Raw genomic sequence first — 19,110 nt, forward strand, 5'->3', positions numbered from 1 at the left:
CGTTCCTACGTTTCTGCACAACCAACCGGGCATCTCAGTACTACTACCCAGCATAGTACTCGAACTATGCTACAATTGTAATCTCGCTCGTCCGTTATTGATTGATTGATTTGCTTGACGATGATATGTATCTGATGTAGATTATTGATCATCGCCCGCAGGATTCGATCTAGCGCAATCTGCAATCGCAATTCTAAAGTTTTCTTCACTTGCTTAGAGTGTTCTTTGGCATCGCGGGTGCGGGGTATCATCTTCATATATGCATATTGGGGTTTGTTTTTGTTTTAACTTGGTTTGGTTTTTCCATCCTAACACGCTCTGTTCTACACAGTTCAAGGAACATAAATCACATTCACAGATGGCTGTATTGGTTGGAATTTGTGGTTGCGTTATCCGCACCAAACACTGGTGTACAACTTTCGCTATTGATTGGTTCACTCACTGCAGCTGATTGATCAAACGTTTTTTTTTTTTTCTCTTTTTCTATATTCGTTTCTTTGCACGCTAACCATATAGCTTTCCTGTCCACGCGCACACATTGTTGAATTTTTTCACAGAAAATTTTGTTACATTTCCAAACATTCGCTTAGCGAATTTTGTAGAGGAAACAAACACAGACCAGAAAACAAAACAGAAAGTACGTTAAGGAAGATGTGGTTGTAGTTATACATACAGTTTGTCACTGATTGGATAGACGATTTAGAGAGTTACTAATTTGTTATACAATTTTGTAATGTTACGACGTTAGATCTCTATGAATATTTTCCAATTATGCTTCTTTGTTCGTCTCAATAAGCTACACCAAAGGATCACCACATAATACACAGAGACACACACACACACATTCGATCGCTAGTATAGATCGTCTAGTTTGTAGGCAAAATTTGAATTCAATTTTCTTCTCAATACTTTTTTCGCTTCTACTTTCTCACCTAAAACATTAAATGCAGCCATTTGTCACTAATAAAAAAGATTCTACTCTCCTAACACTCTACAGGTTTTGGTTAACGCTGTAAGCTCGCGTGGACTTTTGGATCCATTTTTTTACCACGATCGTGCCCCTCAACAGTTTGATTTTGGATTAGTTTTTTTGTGTAGTACAAACCCGGTCGCCAGTTATGGACGATCTATCGGGTCGCCTGAGGAACGAGAATCGTTCCGGCTTGGCTTTAAAGCCTTGTCCAGTTGTGGCAGTTTTTAAGGCACTGTCTGTCTTGCTTAAACAATTCTATTTTCTTTAATTTATAATATTTTATTTCTGATCTTTTATTTTATTAGAGAATATTTATACCATTCCCATTTTGTCCTAATTCCGAAACGAATATAAATTACGATGGAGCTGATTTGTATTTTTGATTTCGTTAGTGGATTTATCTTACAAATTCGGAACACAAGCAGGATTGCACGAATGTTATTTTTGTTTTAATTCTGCGAACCAAACTTAAAATAACGCTAGCTACTTAAAACACTACATAAACGATTTAAGTGACTCCTGGACACGGGTTTTCCGCCATATCATACGAAAACTAAATCAACACAATATCGGCCAAATAATAGCATAAACAATACGAAACGTTCGTTACTTTCCCGTTTATCTGGAAGACAGCACAATCACTATCATCCTGCGCGTTTCTTTAAGATCTCAATTTTAACTAAACCGACACTATTACTGTGCACCCATCCTAGTAAGCATTTGCACAGTGATAGATCACTTGTAATAATCACATAATTAACCCGTAAAATGTGTGTGTGCTTAGTCGCGCCGATATCAACTTAATCGCGTAACCAACGCCGTTTACATTGTTTCCGGATGGTTGGAGCGCTTGGAAGTTTCCCGAACTCAAAATCGTTGTTTAGAGACGAACATTTACACTTGGTTCAAAATGCGTTTTAAAAGTAAAGCTAATATTGCAAAAGTAAATGACGGCTGCTTCAAAGGACCAGAGCTTCCAAATATGTCGGTTCAAGGACGTGCCCATATATCTCGTCCCACTACTGCACTATCACGTAAAATGCATACCATCCCTAACTCCCAGCATGTGGTCCTAACAACACCCATGGCTTTTGATTATCGCTTGACTGGTTTGTAAGTACATTCAAGAAGGCGAACATTGTTTCACAGATGCATCAGAACTGTCTCTGAAAGAACTAGTTTTACACGACCTACTCTGACCTAAGTTGTGAACAATATCGTATTTTTGTCTTACATCAATCGGAGAGAAATTGTACACATTTGAAGCTAACACATTTTACAACTGGAAGATACACATTGATATGAAGCTACACATTCATTACATGGGCGCATCATGCGCATATAGACACATAGAGTATGGAATTTTACACCTATCGCAGACACAGCACTACATTCTAACGATCTCTGTATTGATCATGCAAACAATGGCATTTTATGCTTGTATTTCATGCTTTGTGTTTCCATCCTCTCTTTTACGCGATTTCGTACGATCTAACAAAATCTAAATTAATGCTACTGCTTTTCCATTCTGTTTCACGTTGCTTAAATAACATAATCTGGAGCATGGTGTGCATACGGAACTAATTGCTAGCAGTAGTAGAAAGGGTTTTTTTTTAATCTAAACTTAGTTCCCTGAAATTATGAGAACGTGTGCGCGTGGCCTCATCCTTACTGTTTTTTTTCATCCATACATTATAACACACATCAGCACAGCCTTGCCAGGAATCCCATCCCGTCTGAAGAATTGTTACTATTGCGAAACATGTACGACATACACCGTTCATTGTTATGCTATCGTCCACCCAATTGAGAGTGTTACATCTAAAACATTCTTATTGTATTGTATTGTGCTCCGTGGGTACCTACCACGTGTGCATTACCTTGTGTCTTTTGTCTATAGTTACTTTTGCTACGTTTTGTTGAGCCTCTTGTATTGCAGCAGTTAGTTCAGATTCGTCGTATAGGTTCATACTAGGTTCTCACCTTTCTTTGTCATGTCTTATTAGTGGTCAACCTTGTTATCTAACAAGTGTATGTAACGGTTTGGCGCAAGTTATCATGTTACCTTCAAGTGAGTTTGGTCATTGTACCTTACTTCTTCTTAGTTTACCGTCTTAGGCCATTATTATGCCAGCTAGCTGCATTTTACAGACGATTTAAGGATAAAATATCTACCTCGTACCTGCTTTCGCTCGCCGTTACACGGATTGGGTTTACTATCAAACCATTTTTTGTTTTTGTTTTGCTTGCCCTTACCTATTCAGTTTGCGATGAAGCACCCAGTTGTTGAATACTAACTTTTTTTGTTGTTTTCTTTTTTTTGGAGTTTATGGCATGTCACACCGCGTTAAACTTTTTTAAGTTGTTTGTTACGTTTCATGGATAGGTAGTGTACGTCTAGTTGAAATGTTGATAACATTAGGTCTTATACATGTAATTGCGCAAATATTTCCTTACATTACGATGGGCAGATTTTTGTTTGTTTGTTTGTTTATCAGCGTTTCATAATATCTCGCGTTAAAATACATTTTATGGTTCATTCTGCATTCCTTAAACTTGATCACACACTTCATCGGCGGTTAGAATGTATTGGTTATCAATTATTTTACGACCGTTCTGACGGGTGGCGGGAGTAGCTTGATTATTGAAATTCTCTTCCCGGTGAATGCTATTATCCTTATGTGAGAGCTACCGATTAAACAGTATGTTGTTTATTCTTTGATTTTCCATGTGTAGGATGATAATGATACTTGATGCTTCTGTTTCATTCGTTTTGTTTTATAATAAATCCGTTTTTGACTACACGATGTTTATCGATGCCACCTGCTGCAGTCACAATTGTTTCTTGGTTGTTTTTTTTTCATCTTATCTTTAATTGTTACATCTGAAAGAGCACCTTTGCATTGATTACTTTCAATATTCACTTCGTTTTATCAACCTTAGTCTTGATTTTTTTTTTTACGTGCAGGATTGGGTTGATTCATCAAAACACTGCATTTGAACGCATTTTCTAGTTTTTGTCCCCTGTTGGCAGGATATTTTCACCGTAAAAAGGTAAAAGGTTTGTAACACAGCATTTATCCGATAAGGGGATTAGCGGTAGGATCTACGAGATGTAGAAAATGACACTTCACACTTAGAATAGAGACGAGGAAAATAGTACAGCTACTTTATAGTTACTTCCCCCCCAGGCAAATACAGTTTGGGATGCGTTTTGGGACAGAACAAGGAACATAAAACGATTAGCATGTCTGAATGGTTTTTTTTTTTGCTTCTGTCTTTGCAATTTTGTGTTATATTCAGCGCTTATTATTGGAAATGTTGTAATTTCATCTTTGTTTTTCTTTGATTGTTTTTTTGATCATGAACTTTTATAAACGAGTAGATCAAAAATTTGGCTTTGTTTTTGTTTTCATCCGGTTTACTATTTGTGAACCATAGACAGGTTTTCCATGTTGTGACTAGAATGGACGATCGGCATAATGTAGTTGCAAACTATTCACATTTAGAATTCTACACTCAAATTATATAGTTCAAAAATAAAGTTTGCTAACCAAAAATTTAAGTTGTAGTAGTTTCGATAAATTCTCTTGCTATTTACTACTCTCTCAGGTATCGTCTGAATCATTTCAGTAAAGAATAGCTCTTATTGAAAAATAACCAACCATAGTGATGGACACCACGAAAGAGCCCTTTAATGTATCAATTGCAGCCCCATTGAATACAATAGTTAAATAATAAAACCATATGAAACAATATTTAGCTAAAAGTGACTTTGTAGTCTTGTACGGATCATTAGTCTGATGGATAATACTTTGCAGAACCACACATCCCGTCCTATTACTATTTCTTGTAGCTCCAATCATAGCCAAATTTAACAACACCAATATCGTTCGTTTATCAGAATTCTGCTGTATTAATTATATTGTCATAATTCTGTGTTATTTTTTCCCTCTACCTGTTTCTTCATTAAACGTCCCATCTGCATAAGAATCCACTAAATATTGGATCACCCTTATCGTCAGCGACATTTTGTTTCCTCCCTTGATTTTAACTTTACGTGATTGCATTAATCATATGAGTATTTTATAGCTGTGTCTCGTAAACGGTTTGTCAATTTTATACTAGATTCATACGATATAAGTATTACAGTTACTCTGTTCCACTGTTTCGCTTGTGTTGCACAATAGTCATAAATTTTAAAAATTTCCTCTAACTTCACGCGACCAAGAAGCATGGATTAAATTCATGTCATTTCCTTGTATCGGTGTTGTTGTTTTTTTTTCTCATGCAATCGACCCAATACGCACTCATTATTTATATTGCTATATGCCTAATCATTAATAATCATGTTATATAAATAGAATCTTTCTATCTCTGCGTTATGCATTTAGTTTTACTGTACTTAAATACTAAAATATATTTTCCCACTCCAAACCCATTGTTTGTATTTCTTTACTAAGTGTGATGCCTCTCAATGTTGCCATCTCTTACGGTACCTAGATAAAATTTCACTGTATTCCCACAAACTCCCACAAAACATTCACACACACACACACATTTTGATATCGTTTCATTATAAGTTTGCACCAAGAGCATATTTCTACCACCCCGCTTGTCAAATACTTGCACAAGTTCGTAATAAAACGCGTTTTGCTTTTGAGAATCAGTTTTGTTGTTGCATTCGATTAGCGAATGTTGGGCTTTGTTCATACGGATATAGGTGGCTGCGCAAACACCAGGTGTAGTGCACATATTGTGGCCGTACTGTATTCCCAATACGCTGCTAAACCGTTTGTACGCTTTATACCGCATATCGGACATGCGACCACATTGGTGTTCCCACGTTATAGCATTTCGTTAACAAACGTTCTCACCTGGAGATAGGTTATCGAGCATTCTGGGAGAATAGCTCTCACTACGTTCGCTTCTCATTACGCTACTGAAGACACCGTTCCATCTATCAGCGCCATGGAAAGGACCGGCTTCCGACACCGCTTCACAATTGAAAATGCAAATTAAATGTTGACTTCCTGAGGCCATGGCTTTGGCAGGTTGTCGCAAGACAATCAGATAATCAGCATATAAATATAGACACAATGAAAATAAACCCAAAATAAGTTACTAGCGCTTCTGCGATTCTCACCCAAGAGGTAAACACGAAAGACACATACAATAATACAAACTCTTCACTCCGTCACCTGCGCGTACACTACACTGTTCGGGTGGCATATCATTTGAAATTTTCCCGTAATTCGATCGTGTACCCATTACCGTACCAATGTTCACGTTTGTTCAGTAAATAATCCATCCTTCAATATTTGTTTCTCTGTACCGTACGCTTGTTTCACTTCATTCATTACGGTGAAAGCTATTTGTTGTGTTTGGTTTGCAACCATTCTTTAATTTTGTTATCACATGTTTGGCCAATATCCTTTTATATAGCTTCGGATTCATTTGCATTTGCAAAACAAAGACACTAACAACAAGCATTGGTTTGAATCGCTCTGAATCTGAATCTGATCCTTAAGCAGTACCGTGTTAACGATATCCACATCTAAGCCCTCGTTTGTGGAACAGAGCAAACTTCGCCACAAGAAACATAATATTAATGATCATTTTACGTTAATGCTCGGCTCTGTGCACTGTGATTCTTATTATTTTCTAACGTGAAATATTGCTTTAGATTACTTACACATGACGTGTAGTGAGATGAGTGAACGTTTAGCTCTTTCACAATCATTTGTGCTATGACAATAATCCTCCTGTGCGTATAATACTACACTTGCCCGAGAACGAACTGCAAGGAAGCATCCCTTCTAAAGCATTACTTTAATCAAACGCTGATTCGGTGTGCGTTGGGAGATGTGTTGAGGGGAAAACAAATGTGCGCGTCTTACGATATCTTAATCACATACAACATTTGGAGGATAACATATCAAATTATGTTTTCGTATATAAACGATACTTAAAGATACAGAATAAGTTCATCGTAAATTCATAGTAGGAATGTGGTAGAGCATTATTAGAAGGTTAATAATTAAAAATAATATATGCACTTTTTCTACCCGGTACGTTGCAAAACTTATAAAGGCAGCGATTGGAGATTATTTTAAATTTAGTGAGACATAGATTCACGGGATATCATTCGTAACTTCAAACAAAGCGTATTAAAATCTACCGGTGACAATAGTTTGCAGTGCACCAGACACTTAAATATGCATGCGGTAGCGTAAGTGCTTGGTGAGTCATGTTTGCACAAGACTGCAGAAAATAAACCTAGATTTTGCGTGTATAACGATCACTACTACATTCATTGCCCGTAAGCCTGGTTTAGAAAATCACAACCTTGCCAACGTTTAAAGTACGCTCACTGTGTATCTGATATACGCTCAATGGCAGATAGCATTTGATTCGACGACTGCCGCGCGTCAATGTCGCGGTCCCACATTCGTTAACTCCACATGTCCATCCAACCATTCCGCCGTTTCTTACAGTCGAACAGGAACAAAATACGAACAAAGTGGACGTATTAATAATGGCTTTACATTCGTCAGCGAATGAATCGTTTAGAATACAATCATGGAAATCTGCATGCATGTGTGTTGGCTATGTTGTGGCCGTGTGAATAATGGATTACGGTTGCACCAATTCGCGCAAACTGTGGTTTATGAACGGAAGCCCTCCCTTAACATGAGATCAACAGTCTCCGGTGTTAGTTATTTTTCTGTTTGTTTTGTTTTGTTTTAGATTGTGACTTTATCGAACCCATTTTTCACGAGCTCTACTTATTGGCATAACGACCTATTAACTCATGCCTGCCATTTCTGGCTTGCTCGACTCATATTCACCACTTGCTACGAGGGAAAGATCCGGATGGGACTTTGATTCGGTCCTGTCGTGTGAGACCGGTACCGTTACCAAATACACCACCGAGCCCCGCTACATCCGATTTTATGAGCTACCATTTTGTTTGATAATTCAGATCTCTAAACAACTAAACGAGGTGAGCTTCAAATTTAGTGATCCTTCCAATAATTGTATAGAATTTGTTCCCTGTTTTTACTATCCTCACTGCCGTAGTAAATGCACATTATACGAAGTTTTGGGGGGATGAGGACAAAAATGGCGAAAAGATGAAGGTAGGTGGGGAAGGGAGGGGGGGAGGTAAGATTTCTCTACAAACATAAGCGTTTTCGTATATCAATTCTCCTCACCGGTAGCATTGGTTATTCAACAATTAAATTATTCTTAACATCCATTACTTAGCTCGTCATTGGTCGAGCATAAAATTAACTAAATAATGAAACTAAAACAGTAACAAATAAATAGGTAAGGCATTTAAAAAAAAAAACAAATGGAAACATCAAAGAAAGCGTATAATGTTCACCGCATAATGCACTGCTTTTCCTACCCACCTTGTGAAAAAGGTAGCAAGGTTTTGTAATAATTCCACCCTACTAGTAAATCTGGTTTTTCTCGGTGTAAACTAACAGGTTCATATGTTGCCTTAAAGTATACGTCATATCATATGTATTATATGTACCTGAAACGCGCGGTATATATCCGTTACTACTTAGGTAGGTTGTTTTACATTTTCAACGATCATTCGATCGTTTGGTTTTTCTTGTATTTTTTGTGTTCAATCATAGTTCTGTTTGCCTGACTCCAACGCCAGTTTGTGATGATTTCGAATGCGAAAAGTATTTGTCTGCTTGGAATATATAGCTTAATGCTCTACAGAGCGCACTTCGTGATAGGTTTTTTTTGCCACTTCCGCTCTGTCCACATCTGCGTGCTCTTGATTCTCTACTGATTTTCTTCTACTTCAAAAAGCATTGCTTATTTGCATTTACATAAAAAGCGGTGTGAAAATTAAAAATTAATCAACAAAACCATTTGTACCTTTCTTTGTCTGTAACGGGAAATAACACTTACTGATTGGTCTAAGCGTTTGATTATGGTTGCGTCCGTCTTAACTAGTTATGTTCCATAACATTACAACGCACCGACGCATATGTGTACCTCGAAGGATTGTGTGTAGTGTACAACCACCCGTTTGTTTGAGTGGCGCTTTATAGCGCATCACAATACTTTACGTTACAAAGTTAAAACTAAATTCCCGAACACAGCATCCATTTGGGATCCCCTTGCTCGTCTCGTCGGATTGTTCCGCATAAAACTTTGCTTTAAAAACTTACCACTACTTCCGTTCCGTATTCATCGGGTTACCACGCTTGACGGGTGACGAAAGCACATCACTTTTCAAACCGTAGTTCTCATATTGCTGGTGTTGCTGGTTCACAGTTCAGTTAAGCTCGCCAACGAGTAAATTCTCCGGAAGGAATGAGTGCAAATTCGATGGAGTTCCCCTTTCAGTCGGACCATCCAGCGGGGTCCACAGATTACTGCCTCCACCGGAAGAAGACCACGACGGGCCCCAAGTATCTGTGAACACAAAACGTGTGTTTTCAATTGTTACTTCCCATCGAACGTTTAATTCGACTGTAATAGATCCTTACCAGTGACACGTCCAGAGATTGGCCCATTTGAACGCCATGTTTGTGCCATGTTGGAATTACCAATACCACCACTACCAGTGGTTGAGTTTTGACCTCCGCCACCAGCAGTGCTACCGCCAACGTTGCCACCATTTTGTCCCGGCAGTCCTAGGTGTTGCAAGATCGTCTGTACCTCGCTGTCTGTAGGCGATTCAGCACAGATGGTCGTATTGCCGAGAACGCAATTATTCAGCGCCAGCTGTGCTTTGTTCGCTTCCTCACGGGTCAAATATTTGCACAGTGCAATACCGTGGTTGAGATACAAATGGAAGTTTTGCAGCGGACCATGCTGCATGCAAAGTGTCCGCAAGGTGGACCCATCAATCTGAAACGAATTAAACATTGTACAATTCCGCCATTAACAACGCCAACAATGTCAGTGCACCTGTGCGGTAAGATTCTTCAGCAACAACCAGGTAGAGTACCAGGTTCCGGATGTTCCACCACCGCCCGACCAATTTCCTCCCTGGCTGTGACCCGTTCTTTGGATCCAACCATTACTGCCCGGACCGCCACCACCACCACCACCACCACCACTGCCTGTTGCTTTTCCAGAAGATAGACCCGGAGGAGGACCTCGCGGAGTTTTGGACGCACTATTGGCACCAGGCCCTCCGGAGCCACCGCTAAGTCCGGCTCCCCAAACATCGGATGACGCCCCAGAAACACCACTATCGGACCATGTGTTCTTAGATGGGCCGCCGAGTTTACCCATACCACCAGCACTGGTCGACGACGAATAATTATTGCTGCTCGCGTTGAAGCTCCAGGTCGACGAGGACAGACTGATCGAATCCGTCGGAGACGGTTTGCTGCTGGACGCAAACAGCTCTGAATCCTTCGTTGAACCGACCGAAATCGATGCGATAGGACTGCGGGCAATACTACCCGGTGTGATGGTGGGATCTTCCTCAATCTTCATCTGGGTGCCCTGGAAAATGAATCAATATTTAATAAATGAAACAAACTAGGCCCGGTTGCGAAACAGCACCAACATTCCACGTTCTTACCTTCCATGGTTTGCCGGGTTCAAATTCTGGCACTAAATCAGAGAACGAATCCTGATTCGAGGGCCAATCTTTGCTAGTCAGATCGGAGGATGCATTATCCGGCCAGCCATCCGTCATGCCAGCGCGGCCTGATGACCAGGTGCTGCAAGTAGCAAATAATATATCGTAACGCGTAGTCTACAACGAGATGCCCACGAATAACACCTACCCGTCGTTTTGTAATCCACCCAGCCCCGCCATACCACCGGAGCCACCACCACCGTTTCCACCCAGTCCAACCGATTTGGCCGTAGATCCAGGAGCGCGCGAAAAATCAGTTAAATCGTGATTATTATCCTTATCCATCATCGACGGTAGCTTCCACTGATTTAGGCGCGACTGCTGGCTGGTTGGACCAGCTCCACCAGATCCGGTGCCTGCACCTCCACCACCACCGCTGACCGGTGGTCCCGACAAGTACGGACCATTGTGCTCTTTGCCCAGTGTCATTTCCGACAGACTGTTCTGCAGTGCGCTCAGCTCGTTGGGATCATTGCGATGGAAGTTTCCGCCAAGATGTCCACCACCGCCCAAATGGGACCCAGATGGATTACCAACGGACGAATGCTGATGATGTTGCTGGTGTTGCTGGTGCTGCTGCTGCTGATGTTGCTGATGCTGTTGTTGTTGGTGAGGATGTTGTTGTTGCTGCTGCTGCTGCTGTTGTTGTTGCTGCTGCTGTTGCTGCTGTTGTTTTACATACAACGTTTGCTGTGTAGCAATTTGATTCTGCAAGCTGGCTATCTGTTGTTTGATCTTGGAAATCATCGCTATTTGATTGTTGGAACCGGCACCACCACGCTGCAAATTACTCTGGGTCACTTGTAATTGCTAAAACGAGCGAAATATATCATAAAAATATTATTATAAATTCGTCTCCTGAATGCGGAGCGTGTTCATACCTTAATGCTACTCAATAGCTGATTCAACAGCAGGAACGTCTGTGGAGCCAACGGTTGGTTAAGTATCTGCGGGTTAAGATACCCGGTCTGTACGGCCATCTGGATCTGCTGCACGAGCGAGCGCAGTTGAGTGCTCGGTTGGACCGAGTTCTGCCCACCGCCACCACCGCCTCCGACGGCGTTATTTCCACCGCCAGCTCCACCGCCTTGATTGAATGGAGCCATGGAGCTACCCTGTCCGCCCAATCCACCCATGGGTGGTGGGGCCTGATTCAAATAGCTACCCAGTGACTTAGACGACAGACCGTGCAAACCGGATAGATTCGGATTTCCACCGGCTCCTCCTAAGGCCCCAGAACCGCCTCCTGGCATTCCATTCTGATTACCCTGTACGGAAGAAACATTCGTTAATACCATGTACACTGTTAATGTGCCGAACTGAATCAGAATAAATGATTGAGTTGAATCTTACTAACGAGTAAATAACTTCGAATCTCTGTGTCATTAATCCAGTGTGAGATAAATTGAATTTGTATTGCAAATATCCAATTGAACTTATACACATTAAGTGCAAATAGTTGTAAGTTATAAATCTCACGTGGAAGTTCTTGAAGTGAGTCAATGAATTAACGGATTGTAATAATTCACTAACTCGGATTTGATTCACTTCACTCAGTTCTCAGTCCTATCTCTAACGTCAACCATGTGTTACCATCTGCGTAAACTTACCTGTTGGAAATGCAGAGAGTGTCCACTGCCGCCTCCACCATTGCCACCTCCATTGCCTGCACCACCACCCAAATAACGGTTACCGAACGGTGGTTCGAACACACCGCTACCACCACCAACGTTGCCACCTCCCGTACCAGCGCCTCCACCGAGCTGGGCATGTGCATCATCTCTTCTCCAATCACCTCCCGACGAAGCATTACCCATACCGGCTGCATTCGGCAGTGAACCGTTCCGTTGCAGCAATTCAAGAGCTTCCTCGATCACCATATTGGTAGCGCGTAGGGCAAACTCAACATCTTCCTTCTTGTAGCCCATCTCGCATAGAATGCGATACTGCTTGCTGCTTCGAATGATTTCCAACGGTCCATGGGGTGGTTTGCTCGTCATTTTGCCTCCACCGACACCCGGACCACCGACGTTCCAGTCGTTGCCCATCAAATCCGCCCCAGACGATGCATCCGGCCAAACGGCTCCACCAGCACCGCCGAGCGGTTTTTTGTTCGCGTTCCACGACTGATTGCCCACACCGGGAATTCCTGCACCGGGTGCGGCTCCATCCATCCAAGAACCTCCCCCGAGCGGTCCACCAGTTCCACCGGCCGGCTTATCATCCCAGTTGTTCGCGCCTGTACCACCGATCGACGGATCATCCCACGATCCATTGCGGGATGCTCCGGCACCGCCTGCTCCGTGTCCCCCACCTATCCACATGCTGCTGTTGTCCGCTTTCAGCGGGTTTCCACCCGGTCCAGAACCGACCATTCTTTGACCTGGGCCACCCATTCCACCTGGGCCAGCCGAGGGACCTCCACCACCGCCAATGGGACCAGCGTTTAATCCGCCCAGCGGACCATTGCGCGCACTGCGGCCTACTATCTGACTGCTATCGGGTACCCCGGATGATCGACCTCCACCGGGACCTCCTCCGGCTGCCCACATCGCGGTACCATCATCGATGTTGGGATTGCGACGTACGGCCGGGGGTGAGTTGTCATCCCAACCGCCCGTAACTGCTTTATTTGTTGGTGGCATACTTGACGGAATTCCTCCACCAACCGGTCCTCCGCCGGCACCGACACCACCTAGCGGCCACTGATTGTTACCCGTTCCGACGGTTGATCCTCCCGAAGACATCGCGCCCGGTGGTGGCATTTTTCCCATCGGATAATGTTCCAGCATTCCGGAGGTTGAACCACTCAAGCGGCCAGAAATACCGCGAGGATCACCCCGAAATTCACGGCTCTGATCAATACCACCGGCACCCGGTGGGCGCATGCTTCGGATGTCCACGTTCGGTAATCCATCCAGTTGGGAAGCCAGATGCGGTGGAACGCCCGTGTTCGGTCCAGTTCCACCAACCGCGCCCGCACCGACATTACCACGCGTTTCACCCCAGCCACCATTGCCACCGCCTGCCGCTCCAATACCGACACCCGCACCGCTACCCCAATCGTTATCATTCTTTTTCGGTGGGGCAATACCAGCAGTACCGGGAAGGCCTGCGCCTGCTTGCCACATACCATTACCACCGCCGACGGGTCCGCCTGCACCGCCACCAACTCCGGCTGGACCAGCCGTTGCACCCTGTTGCCAACCACCGCCACCACCAACCGCTCCTACTTGTCCACCTACGAGCGCACCAGGATTACCACCGACTGGCGGTGGTCCAGCAGTACCGGCCAGCGCGTTAGCAACAATGCTGCCTCCGCCACCAGGAGCACCCGGTGCTCCTGTCCATACGTTGTTTGCCTCACCGCTGCTCTCATCGTCCACACCCCATGTTCCACCGTGATGGCTTTGCGGGCCCCAGGGTGTTTTCTGCGACGGTGCCTGCACGGGAGGTTGACCGCCGTTGCGAAGATTTGTTTCCCACAGCTCAGTTCCATTGTTGACCGTTGCCTTCAGGGAAGGATCTGGTTTGGTGGCAGGTTCCGGAGAGATCGGTACATCCCACTGTGTGTCTTGATTGACGTGCTGGCAACCCCAACCATCCTGTGCGAAAAGTGCCTCACGCATCGAGTTAAGATGTTCGAGCTTGGCGGAGGATGTAGTGGCCATGCCGCTGCCTGCAGCAACACCACTACCCGCAGCTATGGCAGCAGCAGCAGCAGCACCACCGCTGCCACCAGCAGCTCCAGCAGCAGATTGCGAATTACCATTCCCTGCCTGTGGTAGATTAGAGCCTGGGCCGGAATTTTGCTGATTGGAACCGGGAACCTGTTGCTGCTGCTGAACCTGTCCAACCATTGCCTGTGAGGCTGGTTTGTTCGGATTGACCACTTGGTTCCAACCGCCGGTACCGCTCTGTCCACCGCTAGCATTACCTCCCACAACCATCGCTGATCCACCATTGCCACCGGACGATTTGCCCAACAGATCCTGTCTCGTACCGCTGCCCGGTGGACCAACGGGCGGCGGCATACTCGCCTGTCCACTGTTCCAGGACTGTTGCTGCTGTCCCGGCTGCGAGCCTCCTACGGATGACGCACTCCAGCCGGAAACTCCAGCCGCACCAACTGCAGCACCGCCGACACCGGGCGGTGAACCCCAGGCTCCTCCGTTCAGGGAACTTTCCCCACCACCCCGCAGTCGGCCGGAACCGATCCAACCTTGCGCTTCCAGTTTACGCATTCTTTCTGTCAATCGTACAAGTTTGTCGAACGGTGTGTACTGATCGTGACGATCCATTTGCTTCTGCATCAGCATATGAGTGTGCGGTTGCTTCATCAATTCATCCTTCGCAGCGAATGATAATTCCCGATATAGCATATGTTCTACGGTTTGGTCCGTAGGGATCATTCTGTGGTGTGTGTTGTTTTATCCACGAAATTCAAACCGATCCCACTTGTGCGATCGTACAAATGTCTCGAGCCGTACCACAATCGAAATTTATTAGAGACGGCGTTGCTTCCAAGTACCTCTCAAGGAAATGATTACACGCCTTCCCCCTATCACGCGCTCACGGTCCGGTACAAATACTTTTAAAATAAATGCTAACACGTAAGTCGGTTAGTCAGGTAATCAAGAAAATCACATCTCATAGTAACGGCGTAATTTTTTTTTTTTCGTTCGTGTGTTTTTTGGCGCAGGACGTATGGCTTTCGTTAATTTCGGGGTTATTTTGTTGTTGTTTTGTTATTCGTGTTCACGCGCGCATGTTTGTTGTTTTCGTCACTGGAAAAACAATCTTTAGCACGCTTGCGTTCGGGCCTTTAATATAGCTTTCCCTTCTTACTTAACAAACCAGCCAAGAATGAATTGTCCCACTTGTTTTCGTTTTTGGTGCCACCAACCACACATGGAAAGCTATCCTGTCAGACTTCGGTCCGTTCTGCTGAGTAACATTGTTTGTTTGGGGCTCATTTAAAATGACACCAATATCTGCTACTCGCGCCTTGGTCCACTTGGTGCCTCGAACATAAACTGCTCTGCCGATTTTGCTGCCACAATTTGTGCCTTTGAATAAGTGGTTCCGCGCTGATACAGGACAATCCTCTCCTTTGTGCCGTCGTGTTTGACCCGCGTGTTTGTGAAATACTGTTTCGACTTTGGGAATGTTTTGCAGAGAAACAACAGCATTCACGTCAACGATTGGGTAACGATTTGTCCGCAGACTGTTCAATTTCTCCCAAAAACACCAAAACAACACATTGCCGGAGTTTGTGTAGTCGCGGGACGCGGGGCCTTAGGATATGTCTAGGACGTTATACTTTTTTGTTGTGAACGTGAAATCACCAAGAACATTCAAACCTGTCTTTAACGGTAGAAAACAGCCTTGTTCTCTGTTGTGTTTGTTTGTTTTGTTTTTTGTTTTTTTTTGTTTTCGGTGGAGCAACTGATTCCGATTGTTTTCGATCCGTTCTTCAGCGAGCCACTTCGAAATGGTTCGGCGAGAGCGACTAATCACTGATCACACTTATCACGGGGCGCTGAACGCATACGATAACTTGAAACACGAATTTACATTAAAGCTAGGGGCTTTTGCTACTCGCAAAATCTTCCAACCTGGAACTCACATTCAATTGCACCACGTGTACATCACTCGGTAAATAAAGCGTACTTTTTGTAAGTAGTAGTTTGTTGCCGTCACACAATATTGCTCAAATACACCCCGTAGTACGCACATTCAGCCACACCGATACACGACATGAATTAGATGAACTGATGACATTTGTTTGTTGTGTTTTAAATGCGAGAATCACACCCCACACGCGAATGATTACTGCGGGCCCCTTTTTGCCCCTAAATGGTACTAATCAGTTCGTATTGCACTAAAAGACTACGGTACATTCACACTGGTTGATTGTTAATGTCGAGTAGTTGTTTGCATTTGTGTTTTAAACCAAAAAAAAAACCCTACAACATGGAAGATGTGACACAACCTTCCTCAGCTTTTTTAAGCTTTTGCTAGTAGTTCCTTTTGTTTCCCCGTTTTATTGTACTAGGCGATGGTTTCGCAAGGGTGTGTGTATAGTAAATTATTATCTTGTGGTGGTCTTCCCTTGCTCGTACAATACTGCCACCCGGGAACACGATGCACACAACATGTCCTTGGTTAGGAATGTTTCCTTTACACACGGCTATGGCCGGTGACAGGTACAACACGGTGACGATCCAGCTGCTGCGATCAACACCGCTATTCTCTCCAACGTGTTAACGTTAACATATAATCAAACCTAAACTTAAGTTTTGTTTTTGTTGGCAGGGAGATGAAGCACCTTTACACCCTGTGACAAGGTAGAAAAGAGAAATGAAAAAGAAGCGCTTAGTATTATGATCTAGTTGTCGAATCGTTTAATCTATCTATCGAATCATTTACCACTTAGGACGGAGTTTTAACGCCCGGAGGCACACACCACGTCGGGTCCCCAAAACACTCCTGTCCAATGGGAAGGGTGTTCCCAGAGAGTGGGATATATCACAGATTTTCCTTAATGGTATGTAATGGTGACCGAACAGGAGATGGTAGCTGCTAATGCTGGCTCTCCAAAATTTTCTTCATTCATCTATACCATTGTACCGATTGATCCAGTGATCCAGTTTCGTTTCGTCTGATTTTCTTAACTCGGTGGTGTGTGTTTTAGTTTTATTTGTTTTAGCACCTAAAAATAAAACAAGAAACAGAGAGATGATTAGACCAAAAAACGAATATTTGCTTAAGAAAATGTTTAATAATTAATATATTTCATGAGCCAAGTATTATTGTGTGATCCCCAACAAGCGCTTAATCTCCTAAGCGATCGGATATTAATTTCTCAATGAAATGGCCAAAGACTACATGTATTAAATACGCTAACTTTCCTTACTATTACTATCTTAACTAAACGTGTAATCTTATCATGAGAATAAGTCTATCACCACTAGCAGTTAGTATCAAATCACACCATACGCCAATCAAAGCCAAACAATTTCACCCCATTCAAACCTAATGAATGAACCTATTTAAAGTCACAAATTATTCATTTCTTCCCACAGCGACTACCGGTAAAACGATCTCGTGCAGGCCCCAATCTTCGCTCGAGCCGGCGCCGTTAAAGAGCGAGCTTTATCGCTCCCCCGTTAGGCACCCGTGGGATCGGCACAGGTTCAGGTTTCGGGACGCAATAAACAATTTCTTCCGATGCCGTTGGGTTTTTTATTAATTCATCATCTCTCTTCACATTTCTCCCCCGGGACTGGCGTTGCGCCAGCGTTTTGATGTCTCTTTCCCATAGAATCATGCCACGCGGCATGTTGAAGGCCAACTACAGAATTCATTGCTCTGGTCGAAATTGTGGTACGCAAAAAAAAAAAAAGACTCACCACAATGTGAAGCAGAAAAGCTCGTCGGTAAGACGGACAGACGGATACCGTTACACGATCGCGATGCTGCAATACATAAACATCATCGCGCTTCCCATCTCTGCCTTCGCATCTTCAACCCCGCGTTCGTACACTCCCATTAACTTTATCTATTCTGACGTTTTCTTGTTGTTTATTTCTTCCGAGAACATACAACTTCTTCGGCGCAATCGGCGCGACCATCAGCTAGCAGTTTTTTTTTCCACGCACACGGCTGCGAACTCGTGAATGGGGGGGATAGTGCCAAAAATCAAAACAAATTCCATTCCAATACACACGCACAACCGGTAGCATTTGCGTTCGCTCTCCTGCCAGTCTGCACGCGATCCATTAATATTCATACCGATTTTTATAGCAAAGCAAATATTAACATGGAAAGACGCAATTTATTCTCGCTGCTGAGAAATTTTACATCAACGAATGCCCCTTTACCGATGGGGTAGATGGTTTTTAAGGTCACCGAGAATCAAGCTTCGATCGAGTAATTCAAGCTTGATACAGACGTTGCGATTCGTCTAGTTTTGTATGACCTTTTTGGGTGTTTCTCTTCTCGCAGAGGATGCTTTGGACATAGGGAAAAGTTGGATAAGGGTTCGATTCATTTCGAAACATCAGTTAAGGAGGTAGCGAGTTCTTATTCTTTTAGATGTTTAACCGCGAAGTTTATGAAACATCTCCGTTCTATACGGACAGACCGAAATGCGAAGTAATGTCCAAGTGCTCCGAACAGGACTTGAAATTTCAATCGTGCTGTTTTCGAAATGAAATTATTTCAAAATTGGCGAACGTCATAACTTAAACACGAGTCGCCCAATAGGAACACGGGTTAGAATTTTTGTAGTTTATACATTATTTTCTGTCATGATACGACTTGATCTTGAACAATTGTGCTTTGAAGGAAGCTTTTATGTTCAGTTTTGCGTGGCAAACCTAATTTTTCCAAGACGCCAACGAGAAACTTTTTTGTTTTTACCCAATAACAAATACTACGTACTGTGACAGGAAATTAGTCGGATAATAAGCGATAACTACTTCAATTTTATAATAGCTTT

At 43.4% G+C, this 19,110-nt stretch overlaps 1 protein-coding gene across 1 annotated transcript; it reads right to left on the reverse strand.

Moving 5' to 3' along the window:
- Positions 1–9,281: 9,281 nt before the first annotated feature.
- On the reverse strand, positions 9,282–15,016 carry LOC128715446 (protein Gawky-like). Its single transcript, XM_053810345.1, has 7 exons — positions 12,215–15,016; positions 11,486–11,872; positions 10,753–11,414; positions 10,545–10,686; positions 9,920–10,465; positions 9,496–9,859; positions 9,282–9,421 (listed from the first exon to the last, which is right to left on the reverse strand). Exons 1-7 carry the CDS (start codon positions 15,014–15,016, stop codon positions 9,282–9,284), a joined length of 5,043 nt encoding a protein of 1,680 aa, XP_053666320.1.
- Positions 15,017–19,110: the final 4,094 nt, after the last annotated feature.

This window comes from Anopheles marshallii, chromosome 3 (assembly GCF_943734725.1).
Source record: "Anopheles marshallii chromosome 3, idAnoMarsDA_429_01, whole genome shotgun sequence".
Lineage (NCBI taxonomy): Eukaryota > Metazoa > Arthropoda > Insecta > Diptera > Culicidae > Anopheles > Anopheles marshallii.

Excerpts from the sequence above, each read along its gene's own strand:
- LOC128715446 (XM_053810345.1), bottom strand. The coding sequence starts at position 15,016 with ATGATCCCTACGGACCAAACCGTAGAACATATGCTATATCGGGAATTA. Across the intron at positions 10,687-10,752 it reads GGTGGATTACAAAACGACGG|CACCTGGTCATCAGGCCGCG; the intron begins GTAGGTGTTATT and ends TGCTACTTGCAG. Across the intron at positions 9,422-9,495 it reads AATCTCTGGACGTGTCACTG|ATACTTGGGGCCCGTCGTGG; the intron begins GTAAGGATCTAT and ends TTGTGTTCACAG.